Source organism: Solanum stenotomum, chromosome 1 (assembly GCF_019186545.1).
Source record: "Solanum stenotomum isolate F172 chromosome 1, ASM1918654v1, whole genome shotgun sequence".
Taxonomy (NCBI): domain Eukaryota; kingdom Viridiplantae; phylum Streptophyta; class Magnoliopsida; order Solanales; family Solanaceae; genus Solanum; species Solanum stenotomum.
Window position 1 is genome coordinate 9,581,289 of NC_064282.1, and position 20,467 is coordinate 9,601,755.

The 20,467-nt window shown below is 34.8% G+C and overlaps 3 protein-coding genes across 6 annotated transcripts in view; all 3 read left to right on the top strand.

The window, feature by feature from the left end:
• LOC125864848 (shaggy-related protein kinase NtK-1) overlaps positions 1–8,849 on the top strand; it is a 122,029-nt gene extending 113,180 nt beyond the window's left edge. The window contains exons 2-14 of one of the 2 annotated variants that reach the window (XM_049544941.1): positions 2,023–2,129; positions 3,192–3,353; positions 3,478–3,570; positions 3,751–3,810; positions 3,934–4,206; positions 4,567–4,641; positions 6,027–6,083; positions 6,182–6,322; positions 6,425–6,475; positions 7,669–7,764; positions 7,856–7,939; positions 8,266–8,368; positions 8,455–8,849. In XM_049544941.1, the coding sequence (XP_049400898.1) occupies positions 3,240–3,353; positions 3,478–3,570; positions 3,751–3,810; positions 3,934–4,206; positions 4,567–4,641; positions 6,027–6,083; positions 6,182–6,322; positions 6,425–6,475; positions 7,669–7,764; positions 7,856–7,939; positions 8,266–8,368; positions 8,455–8,537 (1,230 nt within the window). In that variant the 5' untranslated portion in view covers positions 2,023–2,129; positions 3,192–3,239 and the 3' untranslated portion in view covers positions 8,538–8,849. The other variant, XM_049544948.1, reaches the window with a different exon arrangement.
• Positions 8,850–9,408: 559 nt separating this feature from the next.
• On the top strand, positions 9,409–12,774 carry LOC125864914 (zinc finger CCCH domain-containing protein 3). 2 transcript variants are annotated; one of them, XM_049545025.1, is made up of 5 exons: positions 9,409–9,613; positions 9,689–9,753; positions 10,613–10,697; positions 12,059–12,121; positions 12,266–12,774. In XM_049545025.1, exons 1-5 carry the CDS (start codon positions 9,484–9,486, stop codon positions 12,376–12,378), a joined length of 456 nt encoding a protein of 151 aa, XP_049400982.1. In that variant the 5' UTR covers positions 9,409–9,483; the 3' UTR covers positions 12,379–12,774. The 2 variants fall into 2 exon arrangements, with proteins under 2 accessions (XP_049400982.1, XP_049400992.1); XM_049545035.1 differs by having other exon boundaries at positions 9,410–9,613; positions 12,269–12,774.
• Positions 12,775–15,850: 3,076 nt separating this feature from the next.
• Positions 15,851–18,520, top strand: LOC125875523 (polygalacturonase At1g48100-like). 2 transcript variants are annotated; one of them, XM_049556507.1, is made up of 6 exons: positions 15,851–16,621; positions 16,711–16,878; positions 17,116–17,163; positions 17,238–17,445; positions 17,529–17,610; positions 17,867–18,520. In XM_049556507.1, the coding sequence occupies exons 1-6, from the start codon at positions 16,196–16,198 to the stop codon at positions 18,366–18,368; spliced, it is 1,434 nt and encodes a 477-aa protein (XP_049412464.1). In that variant the 5' UTR covers positions 15,851–16,195; the 3' UTR covers positions 18,369–18,520. The 2 variants fall into 2 exon arrangements, with proteins under 2 accessions (XP_049412464.1, XP_049412472.1); XM_049556515.1 differs by having other exon boundaries at positions 17,119–17,163.
• The last annotated feature ends 1,947 nt before the right edge of the window (positions 18,521–20,467 follow it).

A 20,467-nucleotide genomic window follows, 5' to 3' on the forward strand; every position in this document is an offset into this window, starting at 1 on the left:
TGGCATTCATGGACAACCCAGTAAATATTAAAGAAGGTTGAACCTAAATTCGAAATGTAATCAAACAAACAACTTATTAACAGAAAGAAGTAAATAATGGAGAGGAATTTTACCTTCTTCGGAGCAGCGAATTGAGATGAAAACAAGCTAGCGGCGACTAGCTTCCACCACCAACATATTAACTCCGGCGAGCTCCGATGAACAAAATAATACTATCCCAAGATCTTTGCCTGCTTTGATAATCATATTGAATTGTGTGATTATCTCATCTAAAAGTTTAAACTGTCAAATAAAACATATATTTTTTATTAATAGAATTCTCAACAAAATTAGTAATTAAATAGTTGACAGTGCATACAAGAGATGTCCCCTTCCTGTCCCAACTTTATTTTTTGAGTGTTGGCCTTTTCCCTTAAGCATGAGGTGTTGCCCAAAGCTGCTAAGGACACTGTCGCTAAAATCATTGCGCCTTTCTTTTCTTAACTTAAAAATAAATAATCACTGAATCCTCTTTTCTTCTTAAAGATGGCTTCGAACGGTCATAATTAGGGGTATGCATAATTTGCAGTATCCTTAATATTCAAATCGAAATAAATAAATAATCAGGCACTATATATTTTGATATTTAATTTAATATAATATAGTTTACATTTTGATAAAATTTGATATTTACAAACTAAATATCGAAATACATACTAAACTTATAAGATATAGATATGATTCTTTTAATAACATGTCTCATGTTACAGGTTTGAACGTAGAAAGTAAGTTTAAAGTATTTGAATTAGTAATTTAAAGTAATGTAGAAATTGATAAGGATGCCACTCATCGTATTAGAGCAAAGTAGATGAAATGGAAGACTATCATCCAGGGTCCTGTGTGATAAACATATGCAATCTAGTTTGAGAGATAATTTCTATAAAGTGGTGGTTAGAGTGACTATGCTTTGTGAGCGAAGTGTTAGTCAATCAAGAATTTTCATGTCCAAAAAGATGAAAATGACAAGGATGAAAGTGTTTGAGGTGGATGTGTGAGTATTAAAGGAGATACAAGATTAAAAATGGAGTTATTCTGAATAAGGTAAAAATGTCCCGTAGATAAACAATATGTGGGATTAAGATGTTTCAAACAAGTAAAAAGGAGATGTACAGATGCTATAGTTATGAGGTGTGAAAGTTTGACAAAATATAAAAAAATACTTTAATTAAATTATTGTTTTGTTGAAATATTTTTTTTAATCGCTCTCTATCAAACGGAATAATTCAAAATCAAAAGGAGAAAAATAATACAGTACGTATGATATTTGATATAACATTTTAAAGAAATTGACTACCAAACATACAAACTGAAATGTCTAGAAATTCGTATATCATACCGACTTTAATATCCTAGTCAAAATACAAGTAAAATGAGATTTATAAAATAATACAATATTACTTTGATTTTAATATTAGTAGTTTCTCTCTCTGTTCAAATCATGTGACAATTCTTGTGGGACGTGCCAGTTGTTTTGAAGTCACTAATATATTTATTCGTATTTTTATTAAAGTTTTTAGATTATCACATTCTAAAATTTATTTTGATATTCAATTCAATAAATAAGTAATAAATTTTCAAATATCATTCATATTTTTTTCCAAATTTATCAGATGTTAATTCGCCGAAGGCATACGTTATATATATGCTGATCATATAAATTTATTAGAGTCAAACTTTTCACAATGAAGTAAAATTAATTGTTTGAACTTATTTATTTGTCTTTACTTTTCATAAAAGTATGCAAAATTTAATTTATTTTTTATTAAACCTTGTGGCTAATAAAATTCATGAGGGGATTAGACGATGAAAATGTATTAAAAATTGGTTGTGCTTTGACTGTCACACTCGCGCATTTACCAACCCAAAAAACTTGTGAACAAAAATGTAAAAGAATTATAGAATTGACAAAATAAATAGAGAAAAAGCAAAATATAAGTACATCCCTCTCTCTTTCTCTCTCTCAATCAATATCAGGTTCTTCTTTCTCTTTTTCTCTCTCATGGTGATGGTATCATCTCCGCCACAATTTTTATCGGAGGACCGCCGGTGATCGGTGTATTCTCCGTCTCCTCAACATTTTTATTCTTTCGGTATCCATATTTTTCTTCATTTGTGTATTTCCTTTTTGTTTTCTTGTTGTTCTTGGAAATTTTAGCTCTGGCGTTCTAGTTTGTAGATCCGTGTTCTACTTTTTCGTTTAAATTCATATGGATCGGGTTATTTATGGATCCGTTTAGATCTTCTTGTAGATTTCGGTAATTCGTTTTTTTGTGGATTTATTAGTTGTTTAAACTGGTTGTATAATTTCTTTATTGATTGTTTTACCTATTTTGAAGCCGTCTTTTGGAATTGGTATATTCTTATAAATTCTTTGATTTTCTTGTTCTTTATTTTCTGTATTTATCAATTTCTTGAATACCTGAAAATCTTTGAACTGTTACCCTTCCCTTTTCGCTTTTTATCTTGAACGGGAAGATAAATTCTGACTTAATTAATCCTTAAATCAATTTCCTAGGATTTTTTTTTTTTTGGAGAAATAATTGTTGAATTGTGGCCAGGTGCCTAATTTTCAATCGGAGTTTTTTCTGCCTTGTATTTATGATTGTGTTGGGACAATTGTATGAGCTGAGGTCGCATATGTTTGAACTGTTTCTTTGGTTAAATGCTGTTGAAATTATTTTTTCGTCTCATGAAATTTGATTTAATCTTATGGTGATATTTCAATTTTTTTTCTGTTGTGTGACGTGCTACGCGTATGAAAAAAGTAGGCAAGCTTGTTCTTGATCTTGAATTTTAAATTCCCTACTTTACAATGGAACAATTGGGAAACGGGGCGAGATAATTTGCAATTAGCTTAACTACAAAGCTATATTTGTAATCGTTCTATCAGGACAATCAGCTTAACTTTTTTTTAAAGAAATTTCCTGAACAATTAATTGGAAACACATTAAGTCAGCAGGGTTATCTTGTATTTGAGCGCATAATTTCAATTGATTAGAGTTGTTTCAATTTACAGTCATTGCCAGTAAAAGATATATGGATGTCCTTCAGTCCAACTTTTTATTGGAGGGTTTTCCCATAATTATTTCTGTATGTACTATGATATGATGTGTGATCATGCTGATGTTCCCCTTTTTTTTAATGGTGGTCAGGTGAATGACCTTTTGTGGTGATAACTAGTAAGCAGACTTTTCTTGGAAATGGCTTCCGTGGGCTTAGCACCTACATCGGGTTTGAGAGAATCCAGTGGCCATAATGCTGGGGTAGATAGGTTACCTGAGGAGATGAATGACATGAGAATCAGGGATGATAAGGTCTGCATATTGAATAACATAGGATTTTTGCTATTTGCCTTTATTTTATTGGATCCTCCTTTTTTGTGGTGATTTTGTTCTCCTTTTCAACTTTGTTCATCAGATTTGAAGTGTTCATTTGTAGGAAATGGAAGCAGCAATTGTTGACGGTAATGGGACTGAGACAGGCCACATAATAGTGACAACTATTGGTGGTAGAAATGGCCAGCCAAAGCAGGTAATGTGCTGTCTCTCACTTCCATTTTAATTCCTTTTTGGTTCTGTTGGTCTGTTGATATGGTTCCGGTGTTATCTCTTCTTTAGTTGATTAGGGTAGACAAGTAAAATGATTATGAGTAGACACACATTCTTATTATTGGCCAAATTGTTGCACAATTTCACTTGGTCTTTATTGCAGACTATTAGTTACATGGCTGAACGTGTTGTTGGACAAGGATCCTTTGGAGTGGTGTTTCAGGTATTATTTTATCTTCTTCATTACAAGTGCCATTGTTCATTTATGCTTATCAATATACCCTTCATACACCCAGAGAAAGGTATATGTGCATAATTTTGTGATTTTCTTATTTGGGTTACTCAGGCAAAATGCTTAGAGACTGGTGAAACTGTTGCTATAAAGAAGGTTCTTCAAGATAAGAGATATAAGAACCGAGAGTTGCAGACAATGCGTCTTCTTGACCACCCTAATGTTGTGTCTCTGAAACACTGCTTCTTTTCCACAACTGATAAGGATGAACTATATCTTAACTTGGTTCTTGAGTATGTACCTGAAACTGTTCACCGTGTTATCAAACACTACAATAAGCTGAACCAAAGGATGCCGTTGATACTTGTGAAGCTTTATACATATCAGGTAGTATGCTCTTTTTTAAAGTGAGTCGTCATTTATATTGCTCCGCTTTGATATGAACTCCCAATTTATGAGACCTCTGCAAATTCTGTTGTACACGTGATTGTTTTTCCTTCATTTTCATATATGTGAGATGTTGGATAAGAGATTGTTGCTAAAATTGTTCCAATATTTTTCTAGTTCTTTTGTTTGTTTTGAAGATGGGCTAACCTTGGGAAGTCCATCAAACTGTGTTTTTTATTATGAGAAACTAGTTTCTCTTCAATTACCTTGTATTAATGCACTTTGATAGCTAATGATTTTCTTGAGGTTGTTCTATTATGTAACATGCCTGAAGTACAATATGCTGTTTCTGTCTGGCAGATTTTCAGGGCATTGTCTTACATACACCGCACTATTGGAGTATGCCACAGGGACATCAAACCTCAGAATCTTTTGGTATACTTATCTACTCCACTGCCTTCACTGTTTATTTCCTTTTAGCTTTTGGTTAAAATGCCGGTCACTCTTTGGCTTTATTTTCATTATAATAGATATTAATGTGAATATCTGCTCCAAATGTATGGAAGAAATTTACCAAATATATGTATTAAGTTTGTCAGTGATTTGATGTATGGAGAAGAATAATGCAATTTGGTTGATTACTTCAATGAGAGAAAAAAGTCTTTCCTCATGTGCTCATTACTCTTCTTATAATGTTGTCAATAATCATGCATTTTGTAAATGCTTTAAACTACTGATCCCCTCAGAGAAATAAAAGGATGTAACTAGATAGATGTATTGCATGTAATAAGAGATAGGAATGTAACTTTGCACCCACCATGAGCTCATTTTTCCGTTCTTATTTTGTCTGTGGACATTGTGCTGTGAAAATATGTTTTGCTGCGCTGATCAGTGGCGGACCCAGGATTTTCGTTCAGGGGGTTCGAAAAATAAAAGTATAAACGTGTAAATAAGCCTTTAGAAATGGAAACCTTGAATTCTTTTGGGTTTAAAACCAAACTTTTAACACATTTTTTAAAGTAAAAAAAAAAAACTATAAAAAACTTGAAAAACAGAACTGAAAATTAAAAGAAAAACTAAAAAAAACTGAAACTGAAAAAGAAAAAAATAAAGTGCTATCACTAGGATTCGATCCAGTGATGTACAACTTAATTTCAGGGGTATTTGCCACTGCACCATCAGTTTTCCTTTGTTATTGAGGGGGTTCAAAATATATTATATCTACAAAAATACAGAAAATTTACCTTATATATACCGTGTAATTTTTGCTCGATACCACGTGGGTCCGCCCCTGGCGCTGATATGAGCTTTCATCACGCTTGGGTTGACATCTTTTCTTCCAATTGGGTTATGGATTCTAATTTCTATTACAAAGATAGTTATACGAGAGACTGATATTGACATATTTGGTGAACTTGCTATGGCCTTAACCTAGACAGGCAATTTATTCTGCTTTGCTGATATATAGTTCAAAAAAAATTAATCAACTTGCTAGCAATTGTCTTTATAATATCTCTTTATTGGCTCCTGAAGGGACTGGAACCTAAAGAATATTAGAAAGTAATGATGAAAGAGGAAGTACTTGATGTGACCCAAAATGTAAAAGGAGAACCGATGCCTTTGGAATTTTTGTGTGACACAGTGATGCAAATTTTCTTCCCAATTTGAAAAAAGGGTTTTATTTATTTTGCTTGACTCTCATGGCTTATGACTGTTGAACATGTTAGCAAGTGCTATTAAGGACTATTTGTTCTTTCCATTTGCATTTCTCATTTCTTTCTGAATACTAAAAATCCACGGCATGATACTTTTTTTGGCAGGTGAATCCACATACCCACCAGGTTAAATTATGCGATTTTGGGAGTGCCAAAGTTCTGGTGTGTGTACATTTTTTCTTTGCATCTTGTCCGTTCTAACATAAGAGTCTATTTGATGCATTTTCTGATTGGATAAATCTGCTCCAATTTTTTGGCAGGTTAAAGGAGAACCAAATATTTCTTACATCTGCTCTAGGTATTATCGAGCACCTGAGCTCATATTTGGTGCAACAGAGTACACTACTGCTATAGATGTTTGGTCTGCTGGCTGTGTCCTAGCTGAGCTACTTCTTGGTCAGGTAGGTTGTTACTTTCTCCTAATATTAGCTTATTCGTGGACAGTATTCCGTATTACATTGACAATTTTCTGTATCTCATTATTTGCTTTCTTCCATTTTCAGCCTTTATTTCCAGGTGAAAGTGGAGTTGATCAGCTTGTTGAGATCATTAAGGTAATCTTGTCTATTTGACTTTCTTGTCTGCAGTTCCTTACCAACTTTATTTCCACCTTTGTGCCTTTTCTGCTGTTCTTGATTTTCTTGCATCATTGCCGCTTGTTTTTTTTTTTTCCTTCTTTTCATTTATTGCATCCAATTGTAATTTTTATAGGCCTTCTTTCCTGCCTTTCTATTTTGGAGTTATTTACTTCTTGACTTGCAATGTTCTGGGGCAACTCTTGTGTGATTTCTGCTTTCTCGAATTTTTTTTCTGCAAATGTATCTTATGGGGAGATAATAGCTCTTTTTAGTGGCCGTATTAGCACATTCCTATCATTTTAATCATGTTAGGGATTTTTTTAGCAATAAGATTTCTTCAAGATGTATGTAGTAGGGAAATTAAAAGGAAATTAGAGGAAAAGATAAGAACTAAAGTCAACATACATACAAATTAACTTGGCTTTCAGCTTGAGTATTGCTTCGCTGCTATTGTGACTGAGTTTTGATATTAAGTGAAGATCCACCTCTTTCAAACTTCCATATCAACCTAGCTTAAGATTTGTGAATCAAATAGACCACAGAGATGGTGAGATGGGCTTTTTCTGACCAATTATACTTTACATGTGATTCTGACCTGAATAGTCCGTAAATGCCCAATGATTTTGTCTTCTACTCTGGTCTGTTCCCTAAATTTAGGTACTTGATTCCTAAGTTGCTCAGACTCTTCAAAAACGAAGTCGGGTGCGTTTCAGATCCTTCAAATGTAGTGCATTTTTGGAGGATCCAACACGGGTGCAGCAACATATTTGGAAAGTCCGAGCAACTTAGCTTGATTCTGTGCTAAAGTTCAGTTTGTCCTACTGTTTTAGATTCTAGATTGTAATTCATGGAAGGGGCTTTGTTTGAATGTTAAGGAATTCGCACTGGCGCAACACGTTTTCGTTTTCTGCTTGTGTAGCAGTTTCATATTCGGAGATTCTGTAACTAAGACGAGTTCACTGTTTTTGATAAAGATATTGAAGTAGAAGTATTGTTTTAGTAATAAGACAGCTTTCTGTATTATTAACATTTCAATTGTTGTCTTAGATAAATATGGCTAAGAAGATACTCAACCTTTTGCTGCATGTCCATGTTACTTAATTTGTTTTCAGTTTGGCCCACGTCTACTTTTCTTTTGTCCAAACTATATCTCCTACTACATTTTGCAGGTTTTGGGCACTCCTACAAGGGAAGAAATTAAATGTATGAATCCCAACTATAATGAGTTCAAATTTCCTCAAATTAAAGCTCATCCATGGCACAAGGTACTTGAAATACTACTTATCGTAACCAACCCCTTCATAGATCTGGCTAGCATACACAAGGCAACAAGTCATTTCTAATGTTGATTTTCAGATATTCCATAAGCGCATGCCTCCAGAAGCAGTTGATCTGGTCTCAAGACTGCTGCAGTACTCTCCTAACTTGCGCTGCGGTGCTGTAAGTATGCCAAATTTATTTGTTCGAGCTAATCTCTTTTGCGTATGTATAGTGAGTTAGTCACAGAATATACAGGGGTCACCTTTCTGTATCTCTGTTCAGTGTTTGACTTATTGTGATGCTCATTTAAAAGTTGAACACGTACCCATTATGTTGTTAAAAAGTATCTAAGTTTTAGCTCAACATAGCATGCCAGTCTTTCTTTTCTTTGTCTTAGGCATCACCGAATTTCTTGAAGAGCACTGCAGCTGTAGTTTAATTTGTCAATGGTATGATTATTTCTGTCTAGTTCCAAGTTGTGAGAGGTGTACTAATTTTGAATGCAGTTGGATGCCTTGGTTCACCCCTTTTTTGACGAGCTTCGTGATCCCAATACACGCCTGCCTAATGGACGCTTTCTTCCTCCCTTGTTTAACTTCAAGGCTCATGGTATGTTGTTGACAAGACTTCTTTCAGATTAGCTTCTTTCCATAAGTTACAACTGAATCTATTGAATCTGGCTTTCTTGTCACCAGAGTTGAAGAATGTGCATGCAGAGATATTATTGAAGTTGGTTCCGGAGCACGCCAGAAAACAGTGCCCTTCCCTTGGGTTATGAGTTCCTGCCTTGTGATAGAAATAATTTAAGTGTACCCGTTGAAGCTGTGTTTCTTCTCTGTATCAATTTGTTCCTTCTTTCCCTTATCTTACCATGTATCTGTTGTCCCTTTGTATTATTATTATTATATCTTGTTTTGTAAAAGCAGATGTAGGGAATTGACCTTTAACAAATACCCGATCTTCAACCTGTGTTCCTTTTACCCTGTTCCGATATGTCCTATGCTTGTAACATTATGTGGTTGAGAATTAACAATTTGAGTGAACTTTATTATTATGGGATTTCAAAGTAATGATAGGGTGACTGTTGATATGGCTCTTTATCGCTTGTGATATTGGCTCCTGAGACACTTGGTATTTAAACAATTTACTGGCCTTTGGTTAGTGAGATAATTTTCAAAACAGCCTGCTGACTATTTAACTGAATACATTAACCTGGTATGTTGTTATCACTAGTGTTTTCTTTGCTTGTAAATCATTGTTCCACACTAGTATATTGTCAGTGAACAGATGTATGAACTGGCCTGCGCAAATGGCAGATGTGGAGAAGAATGAGTTTTCTACATCTTTAAGCGGATCATTGTAAAATTTGTACTGTTGGTTTTTCCCAGTTCATCTGTAGAAATTGTTTCTGCTATGAATTGAACCTGCCTAGTTTAATCTCATTATAATGAGGTCAAGCAAAATGGGGGCCAGACATTTGTAGTTAACAAAATGCACTTTGAACCAGGAAGAATACAAGCAGTGTTACATTACTCTTTGCGATGGATTTGTTAAAGAGAGAAGTCTTTCCACGTTTACCACACATGATAAATTCACGGGAATTGTAGTATAAGTTATGTTCACCAATTTATTCGAGATAAAAACCCGGAAAAAAGGAAACTAAGCCGATCTGGAAACAAACGTATAAAAGCTATTAGGCATTGGGAATTTAGTTTTAGAATAAAATGCCGTTGGGTAAATACTACTGCGATTACTGCGACAAGGAATTCCAGGATACTGCAGCTGCTCGGAGGCGTCATCTTCAAGGTGTTCAACATCAAAGAGCCAAAGCTCTTTGGTACGACTCCTTGCGCAGTAAGTTTCTCCTTTTTCTTCTTAGTTAATTAATTTCAAAGTGTTGATGAAGGATTTTTCTGGGATAAAAAACAGATCCCCAGTTATTCAACGATCCGGACTTGTTCGGTAAAGGAGTATGCAATCACTTTGTTCGAACGGTACTGCTCTTATCTTCGTATTTTAGTATGCAAAATTTTGAGATACGGAGTCAGAAGTTGTATTATCCTGTTTGACACTTTTGGGTTGTCCATGTTACTGCAATGCTCAATTTGCGTGATGGAGGAAGAAACAAAAGTGACAGATGAATCAGATTGTTGCATTTCATCAATCAATCAATTGACAGATGAGTTCAATTGATGCATTTCATAATTACCATTAGAATAAGAGAGATTGTTGCAATTTAAGATACTTTGAAATATAATTTGAGGTTTCTAGGCCTTTTACTTTAATCTATTAGGTTTTGTAAGGCCTATTAGCTTCTCAGAATACTGCCAAGTTGTTTCTGGAGCTTTGGCCTTTGAGTATTGTACTCTCTACCACAGAAGCATCTTTGGTAACTCGAAGAATAATTTACTATAGAAGGCCAAGTAACATGATGATTAGATTTCCCCTTAATGTGTTGATGATATAATTATGTCTCCAACTTGATGAGCGTGGTATGATTTGTTGTAGGTGAGTTTCATAATCTGCTACTTAGCTTAATTTGTAATTTTAGCAGATTCACATTGTTCTGGTTGAAAAAACTAAGTAGCAATATGCTGATAAGTGATAAACATTACTGATAGGACTTCTATTCACTAAGTTATGAACATAAGTGAATGTTGCTTTACTTCATCCACCTGAAGTTATTGCCCAAGGTCAGATGGTACTTCTTGTTGACTTCAATGTGACACAAAATGTTGAAGGAGTAACAACAATGGATTGGGGATGGTGAAGTCTAAACTCTAAAGAAATTCTCTGTGTTTGACACCCTTTATTGGATAATGTTGTTGATCATATCTTTTACATGTATCAAAGGGGTATTGCCAGTATGGGGACTCCTGCAAATATTATCATCCCAAGCAAAACTCTCAAACTGTGAACCAAACAGGACTCCCTCCAGGTATCTTTCTCGTATGTTTTGTGTATATTCTTCATATTCAATATTACTGTTAACTAACTAATGTCTTAAATCTAGAACTATATTAGCCACCATGATAACTATTTAAATTAATTGGCCTCAAAAAGCATTTTTGTTTCTTATTTTTGAGAGACACACATCTGTTTGTCTGCCAAGACTAGTTTGCTGGAAGATGAGGTGGCTCTGCAAAGAAAAATTATTTGTTTTTTGTTTATCGGGGGATTGGATCATTGTAGACTGCTGCTGCTAGGTGAATCAAAAAGTGGGACCATTACAATGCAAGTTGCGAGTAACTATAAACAAGGACAAATAACTAGTTACTAGTTTAGGAAGTAACCATCCAGTTCCTAGGGAATTTTGTACCCTAGACTAATTGGGGCGTCAACCTGGACAAAGCAAACTTTTACCGTAACTGTCGCTGTTATATACTTATCAATAACCAGCTTTATCACGATGAACTAGATATTTTGGGCTTGTCACTTGAAAGAGTACTGCAGTTCACGTTTAACTTTTTTCTTTCTTTTTTCCTTGAAGAATGAAAAGTGCTTTTAACCTATGCAATTTCTGTTGATGATTCTAAAAAATAAATTGATGGACATATTTTTGGTTCATTCAACAATTGATGATGTGAAGAAATCAGAAGGGTCTGTCTAAGCTAGTTTGTCCAGAAAGTGCTCTGGGTTCGAATTACAGTTGTGGATCAATATATCCTGAAACACTCTTAATGGTTTTTGAGTTTTCTTTCTGGAAGGGAATTGGAAAACTGGTATAGTGAGTCAATTTCAAAATTTATGTTTGCTGTTTTGTGAAATGGTTGTCCTTGCCACTCATCCAAAAGATGTCCTGGTTTTTGTCAGATGTTATTAAAATCTCAAAGGGACATCTTAGGAAAGTAATCTAACTTTTGGGAAGTCAGAGATTTAAGATGACTGGGGAATCAATCTTTTGAATTTCTTGGATTTGGCAATGTGCAGAATTCACTTGTGCAAATAGTATTCTGTGCTTTTTTTAAAAAAAAATTGTTAATAGTATTGTGTGCATTTTGTCAAACGAACTTATCTAGTTATGCTACGGCTTCTTCATTCAAGATTTCAAAATTTATGTACCAACTCTTTTGAAGTTCTTTGTCCTGTAATTTTAAGTTTTCATTCCTAGTAGTTATTCTAAAAGATCTGATTGACCTGAATTAGTCTTTTAAGTTGTGGAGTACTAATTCTTGATATGGATATACACTTGAATTGGGAGTATACTTGATTGTAAAATCATATCCTATGAATTTGAATAGCTATGGAAGAACACAGTGCATGCAACTTTTGATTCCCTTTTGTTTATCCAATTCTCAGGGGAAAATAGTAGAGAGAGTTTTCACTCAAGTAGTCAACCTTTTGGTTCGGCCTCTTTTCCAGGCAAGCATTGCTTTTGCATCTATTTTCTTCCTATTTTCACTTAAAATGTCAGGTGTTGTGTTTTTTCCAATTCCCCATTTAATCTGCTGATGCTCTTGGTGGTTTTTCTTCTTCTAAATTTAATCGTGATGTTCTTGGTTGTAGCAGGTGATGTGTTCAGAGAAAAGGCAGGAGCATCACTGGGCAATCTGCCTCCCTCTCTAAGGCCTCCGCCTGAGGGTGGTTATCCACCTCTCCCATTTGTTGAGTGGGGATAGGTCTGCCACCTCATTTACTACTCTTGTCAGATATGCTTTAGAGTATGTTGACTGAAGATGTAGATTGCCCAAAATATAAATACTATATTGACTATGGAAGAAATAGATGTCTACAAGTTCAGTTGAGTGATGTGCAGTTAGAAACAGGAAATCAAAAGTGAATGTTGGTTTTAATTTAATTATAACCTGATTATCCTTTTTATCATTTGGACTTCACCAATCTGTTATTTAGATTGGAAATTTTAGTGTGGTGGCAGGAATAACTTTACACGTTCCCTTTTTTCCCCCAATGACCCCTTTAAGTCCTATTAATGTTGATTTCGGATGGTTATAGTGGTTGGACCTGTAAGTATCTACCTTTGGTGCAAGATGTGGATTACTAGTTTTACTGCTTGACTGTGGTCTTGGTGGCTATCATTTGTAGGTTACAAATTAGATGAGTTTGAGCAGTAGGTTTGGAGCTTACAAATTGTTAAAGTTAATGAATAGATCAGGTGAGATGCTCTGCCTTAATTTTGTAAAGAAGGTGAGTCGGTCCTACTAGGTTAAGACTGATTTATTTGTGCATTGTGAATTGTGATTAAGCCTGCCTAAGATGTTTTCATATGTATATTTTTTATTTAATAAAATTGGGTCGTTGGTAGCTTAGTTGGACGTGTATGCTGTTGATACAATTACATAGAAGTATCTATCATTTCAAAGAGGTGATCTACGTTGGTCTGAGACACTTGTGGATCAATTCTGAAGCTTGTGTGTGAGATATGCAACCAATATTTCTATAATGTTATTTTTACATTCAGTGCTGTGTTCATCTCCTAATTCTCAGAGTAAATTACTATCCTACACATGGCATGTTGACTTGTGCTTCAGTGTGACAAAGAAGAGTGAAAGAAAAATATGGATATTGGAGACAAGGTAAAAGTATGTTGGTACTTATCCTTCCATGGTTCAAAGCTCCCACTTTTGCCAGTATGTCCCACACATAGGAGCTATCTTGCAGGTATGGGCATTGAGTCTGATCCACACCCAGTTGTGTTATAGGAAAAAAACCTGGTTGAGGTCATTGCATTCATCACTTAGAACCTGTTGTCAGATAGGTCAACTGCTACTCCAGAAGGTGACACCCAAAATGAAGTTATTATAGAAACCAGAAATGCAGCAAGCATTAGTGAAATGACCCTCTTTTTAAAATATGTCATACACAATGAGAATATGAACAGCGAATGCCTAAGTAGTTTAGTAACACTCATGCTGAACTGATTCCTATACCTCCCAAGTCCCATGTTACTTCCCAATCTTATTTGATGTTTAGTGTTGGAGCTTACGTTAGATGAACTGACGATGTAAAGGTTATTGACAACCAATTACTTATATAAGACAATTTCAAGTAAATTTCTACAATAAACATTATTTGATTATCTAACATTATTTTGGGGCAACCTGAAAGTATTAAAGATTATATGAAAGTTGTAGGACGGAAACCATTTTTCCAGTCCCTGGAAATTATGTCAAAATAACCAGCTTGATTTTTCAGGCGGTCACTCAATGAATGATAATTATCTTACAAAAATTACTTTTGTTTAATTTTTGTACTATAACAAAAGAATCACTTAATTGTTATCATTTAACCTAAAAAGTCATTTACTTGTCTAATTTAAATGTTCTCGAGTTGAGGTTTATGTGTTATTTTCTACCAAACTTTATCATCCAATAAAAAAACATTATCTATCTCAATTGTTTCCATATAATAAAGAATATGATATGTACTTATCTCCGCCGCTCCAACAAAGTAAAGCTCCCCATTTTGTAGTACCAAAAATTCAAAGTATGCATAAGCATAAGGTAATGTGAGCACAAAATTCCAAAACAATATGTATCAAAGCATGCTCTCTGTAATATATTTGTTTCATTGTAAGCATTCAACTATGCTTTCTTTTGACTTTATAAAGATAAAATTTTACATAATGGGAATTAACAATGAAGCAAAAAAGAGTGGTCCTATGTGGGGTTTGGTTTCTATCTACTCCTAGTGGAACTATATTTTCTTAGACGCCCGAAATTCCGGGTCCTAAAAGATAAAAAAAACTAAAGATTTTCTTTGGGATTTTTACACTACATAGCTAATCAACAAAGTCCCAACAATAATTAACCCAATATTTTCTTTTACAAAGTGTAATTAAGTATCCAATGTATAATTTGTGTGTATATATTATACACTATACGTGGGCAGAATGCTTGACACATGCAAGTTGGACGGAATGTAGTGGATAGTTGAGTAACACATAAGAACCTCCCCTTTGAACAGGGATAAACAACTGAAAACGACTTCTAATACTCCATAGACTGAGGAGCAAAAGGAGGAATCCACTCGAGTAGGGTCTCGTGCTTGCTTAGATAGTTGGTGAGCGCAACAACTACAAACTTATGGTAAGATCCGTTAAAGGGGAGATGCTCCCAAACAAGATTTTTTTTATATTCAGAACTCATCTGAAAATCAAGAATGGAAAGATCCTATTTATTCCACCATAATCATTAGATTGGATGCATGTGAAGCCACAATCTAAAACACCTATGGTGCACTCAATATCCCACTTTAAAAGAAAAGATCCCATAGCTTGAGTCAGTGGTTACTTTTGCAAATAGTTACTATAACACCTTAAACCTATATATGCTCTCACTCTATGTGAACTAAATACAAAAACTACCTCCCTAATATGTGCCTCTTAATACATGTAAAAACAAGATTCACTCATGGTGGAGCAAGTTTGAGTTTATCAATAGGTGTATTATCTAAAGATATCACTATGAAAATTTTGATAGATTAATTTTTCTGTAAGTGTAATCAAGCAGACAAAATTGAAATCTACCCACCAATTCAAATGCAATCCTTATATTATAATTATGGCCATTAAAAATAGAGATTTTAACTTTCTATTGTATTATTCCTAACAAAAAAAAGTAAAAGAAGCATTCTGTTAGACAAGATTTATAACTATACATATTAACCATAATAACATGTTCCATCAGAATTGCCTATTGGGCAGTCTCACTAGTTTTGGGACCAAAGTAAGTGGCACGTAATGGGATGAAAACGTGGGGTTCTTTTGAATTTCACTATTATGATTATCTCATACCCACCCACCCACCCACCCCAACACTGGCTCTCGTTTCTTGATCAGATTTAATTTTTATATACTAACAGTAACTATATAAAAAAAATATACTATAATAACCTGTCTTATTTTTAAAGTTTGTAATCCCTCTCGATAGTGTAAAGCTTTTTTATACTATAAACGTATGGAAGTTAAATTCTTATGGACACCCTCCGATCCATTTATCGTGAACCAGAAAAACCATTGTGTAAATGGAATAGGGCGGTTTTGATATGATAAAAATAATGCCGACCATGCAAAAGAACCATTCTTCCACTAAGAAGCACTTACTATAAAATGGAATATTTCACTTTGAGAACTTGTAAGTAACATAATTGAACTACTTGCATAGTCTTTCAACTTGTTTACAAGTGCTTGCTTTTTAGTTGGTGGTCACATAAACAACTTCATTTGTTGTTGTTTTTTTGACTTCCAAGAACGTGGGTGCCTTGCCTTATATCCTTCTAACTTCTGAAAAACCTACTGATAATGACAAAAATAAGCATGATCTTTTTAGTCTAGTGAAAATTGACATTTTATTTTTCTATATAGGATTAGTGAGGGGTCTAGTAAAACAAGTAGCCAAATTGTGTTACTTCACTTCCCTTTTAAGTTCTATAAATACTCTGTTTTAGTTAACAAGCTATACTAGCTGGACACAAATTATGGAATTCACTAGATTTTGCTTCTTGGTTTTTTCTGTTTTCTTGATTTACAGTGTTTGTTCAGTTCATGGTAGGTTCTATGATTATCCCAAAGTGTCGCGTTTTCGTGCATTGTCACAAATATCAATGCCACCTTCCCCTGCTCCTGCTCCTGCTCCTGCTCCTGCCCCTTCCCCTGCACCTAAGGATGATCCAACAATTGACAATGTGAAGAATTCATCAAATGATTATGCAGCAGGCATTTTCAATGTGTTGTCTTATGGAGCTGTTGGTGATGGTGTGATCGACGATACACAAGCATTTAAGATGGCTTGGGATGCTGCTTGTCAAGTTGATTCAGCTATTCTACTGGTTCCAAAACACTATTCCTTTATGATCCAATCCACAATCTTCACTGGTCCTTGCAAAAGTGGGCTAATTTTTAAGGTAATGTGACAAACTATTTCAATTTTTTCATGTACTTGAAACGTTGTTCGATAATTGTGTGAAGTGACTAATTATGATTGATGGTGTAGGTTGAAGGAACCATTATGCCACCAGATGGACCTGATTCATGGCCAAAAAGTGTCAGTAAGAAACAATGGTTAGTCTTTTACAGAATTGATGGGATGTCAATGAAAGGTGGTGGACTCATAGATGGTAAAGGAGAAAAATGGTGGAATCTTCCTTGCAAACCACATAAAGTAATTTTCTTGATCCACTCGTAAAGTTGTTGTCATGTGACCAGGAGGTCACGGGTTCTACAGCCTCTTGCAGAAATGCAGGGTAAGGCTGCGTACAATAGACCCCTGTGGGTGGTCCGGCCCTTCCCTGAACCCCGCACATAGCGAGAGCTTTAGTGCACCGAACTGCCTTTTTTATTTTACAAATTCGATTTAGGATCTTGAGTTTTGTATATAATGTAAAACACTTCAATGCAGCAGGGAGTAAATGGAACAACTCTACCTGGTCCTTGTGACAGCCCTGTGGTAAGTTCAAACACACATTGTTTTGTTTCTTTAGACCAAAAGACCATAAATCTAAAGTATGTTCAATTTTACAGGCTATAAGGTTCTTCATGAGCTCAAATTTGACAGTGCAAGGGCTTAAAATCAAGAACAGCCCACTGTTCCATTTCAGATTTGACAGTTGCCGCGATGTCCATGTTGACTCACTTTACATAAAAGCACCACCTCAGAGCCCCAATACTGATGGAATTCACATAGAGAATACCAATGATGTCACAATAAGAAACTCAATAATCTCCAATGGTAAAATCTTAAGTTCTTGTAAAGTAAGTGATAGAGGGTTCTTCGTGTATTCTCTTTCTGAGCACCACCAATTTGTGTTGTAGGTGATGACTGTATTTCAATTGGAGCTGGTTGTTACAATGTTGATATAAGGAACATGACCTGTGGTCCAAGTCATGGAATAAGGTATATTCAAATGCTGCAATATCACACCATCTTTTTGTGTCAAAAAAGTAACAAATCAATTTTGCACCACAAACATAACCTTAAAAAAATGGCACATTAACTAACAAAACTGCCAGAGTGAAAGAGGTATGCCCTACCACTATACAAAAAAAAAAAAAAACACTTTTAAGCCCATAACAAGATGTCTACTCTGTCTTTTTCCTCTTTCCCTTTTCCCAAATCTTGAATATAAAGACTGTCTTTGCATAATTTTCAGCATTGGCAGTCTAGGCATTCGCAATTCCCGGGCATGTGTATCCAACATTACAGTTCAAGATTCAACTATTAAGTATTCAGACAATGGTGTTAGGATCAAGACATGGCAAGGAGGATTTGGGACAGTATCCAACATTAATTTCAACAACATTAGAATGGAAAGTGTCCGAAATCCGATAATTTTAGATCAATATTACTGCAACACAAAGAGCTGTGCAAATCAAACTTCAGCAGTGTACATATCTGATGTGATTTATTCAAACATAAAGGGTACTTATGATGTGAGAAGTCCACCAATGCATTTGGCTTGTAGTAACAGTGTCCCTTGCACAAATTTGACTTTTTTGGATGTGGAGTTATATCCTGCTCAAGGACAAAAAATCTTGGAACCATTTTGTTGGAATGCTTATGGAGCTCTAATGACTCTTACAATTCCACCAGTTTTTTGCCTGTTGGAAGGCACACCTCAGTCATTACCAAGTAATGATCTTGATCAATGCTGATAGATGATTTGCTAAGAATAGAAACTTGTAAAAGATGGAGTAATTAATAGTATGTATTAAAGTTTTAGCTCTACTAGTATTGTTGCAGAGGGGACTAAAACTTTAGTGTAAGCATGTATCTCTTTGTTAATGATATAAAAGTATATTTTAAACCATGGTATACTATGCTTTGTCAGTTTTAGAATATCTTCTGCTTTCCTTTTGATTTAACTTACATACACACACTGATAGTGTGAATAACTTTCAAGTATCAACTTGTCATATTAGTCCAAACTCTTCACTTTTGATGCCGCACCCGTGTCGGATTCTCCAAGAATATACTATTTTGGCGAATCCGACACACACCCCTTGACATATTTGAAGGGTCCAAGCAACATAAAGTCCAGTACACAAAGCATCCCAAGTTAGCAAGGTTAGGGGAAGGGTTGCAACCCAAAGGGTGTACGGCAAACATTAGTGGTTGCTTCCACAACTCGAACATGTGAACTTAGTTTGGTCATTGGTGACGGTAAATGACCAAAGTTCAGAGCATGTTTGGATGTCTATGAAATTAAGTAGAAAGGAATCAAGGTTAGTTACTAATTTTAACCATTTAAGAAGTAGCTTAATTTAACCTCACACATGTCAATTACCACATGCCCAATAAGATTTATATGTGAAATTGACGAGCTCAACAAAAAAGGCAAGTGATCAATAACTCATAGCTAGTGTCTCAATGTAAGTACTACTAATCTATAGTACTTTCACATGTTCGTAAAAAGGTAAAAAGTACTCCCTCCGTCCCTATTTACTTGTCCATATTTCCTTTTTTAGTTGTCCCTATTTAGTTGTCCATTTTGACAAATCAAGAAAGGACAACAAATTTTTTCCTATTATACCCTTATTTACACTTCTTGAAAATTGTAAAAGTGTATGTTGTTTCCCTCCAATTTATTTCACTTGAATTCAAATAAGTGGTTGTAATTTTGAAGTGAAAAGTTGTCATAAGGGTAAAATTGTAACTTCACTGTACTAATCATTGTTGCCTTAATCTGTGTGCCATTTCTAAAGTGGACAACTAAAAAGGGACAGAGGGAGTAACATTGAAAATAACATAGGTTACCTTCTATATATCATGATAAATTACACTAATAGTGTAAATAAGTTGAATCAAAAGGACGATATCAAACTCAATGGTTGTACGAAAATAGGTTTGGCAATCCCTTTTACCTTTTTGAATTTTCTAAATTTAGTACTAATTACAGTAGCAGGTAGGTTAATCGTACACATAGGTTAACTCGAGATGTCCCTATAACTAGAAAATAGTAAAAGACGCACAACAGCTTTTTCCTTTAGGTAAAACATGCAGCCAAATACTAGTGATTCTAATTAGTGACGATATTTTTTTGTGGTCCCAACTAATCTAGATGTGCGAGTTTATAATATTCCTAAAAGTTTGAAAAAAATCACGACTTCTATTAAGGTAAAAGAAATTTCATCTCTCCCTACACAAATACTCGATGATAGTTGCTCAACATCATCATCTACTCAAGTTATTATTACAGAGGAGAGGAAATGGAAGGGCTAGAATGACATTAAATTAAAGAAGATCCAATAATTAAGAGTATTACATGATTAATGTAATAGTGGGAGTGGCAGAGCTGACAGCACTATAGTCTATAAATGGAAAAAATTGAGGTCCCAACATAGCAAATGGAGGAAGGCGGCTGTGGTGTGGGCTACAACCTACAATTCACCCATTTTCAATTTCTCAAACACGATATATATAGCACACAAGTAAAATGTAGTACGCAATTCTTTTAACTCAGCTGTAGGGGCGTGCTAAATAAAGTAGTGGCCGGTGCACGGGGAACCTATGTCATGAATTCTTCTACTCTATTTCCTAGTAACTACAAATGATTTTATTTTTTAAATTTTTTCGTTTCTTTGAAGGCCATGTGCTTGATTATACTATGTCTCTATTTTGTTTTCTTTCACAAAAAAACCCGGAAAGTATGCATAAGTTGTAATTCTCTAGTCTTGAACTTTGAACTCCGCAGGCAAAACTTCATGTTTATAAGTTTTGACCTTGAAGGGTCAGCCATGAAGCAAGTGGGAGT

Coding starts and splice junctions, on each gene's coding strand:
- LOC125864914 (XM_049545025.1), top strand. CDS start 9,484: ATGCCGTTGGGTAAATACTACTGCGATTACTGCGACAAGGAATTCCAG. Junction 10,698..12,058: donor CCAAACAGGACTCCCTCCAG/GTATCTTTCTCG, acceptor TCCAATTCTCAG/GGGAAAATAGTAGAGAGAGT. Junction 12,122..12,265: donor TGGTTCGGCCTCTTTTCCAG/GCAAGCATTGCT, acceptor TCTTGGTTGTAG/CAGGTGATGTGTTCAGAGAA.
- LOC125875523 (XM_049556507.1), top strand. CDS start 16,196: ATGGAATTCACTAGATTTTGCTTCTTGGTTTTTTCTGTTTTCTTGATT. Junction 16,622..16,710: donor AAAGTGGGCTAATTTTTAAG/GTAATGTGACAA, acceptor TTGATGGTGTAG/GTTGAAGGAACCATTATGCC. Junction 17,446..17,528: donor AAACTCAATAATCTCCAATG/GTAAAATCTTAA, acceptor TTTGTGTTGTAG/GTGATGACTGTATTTCAATT.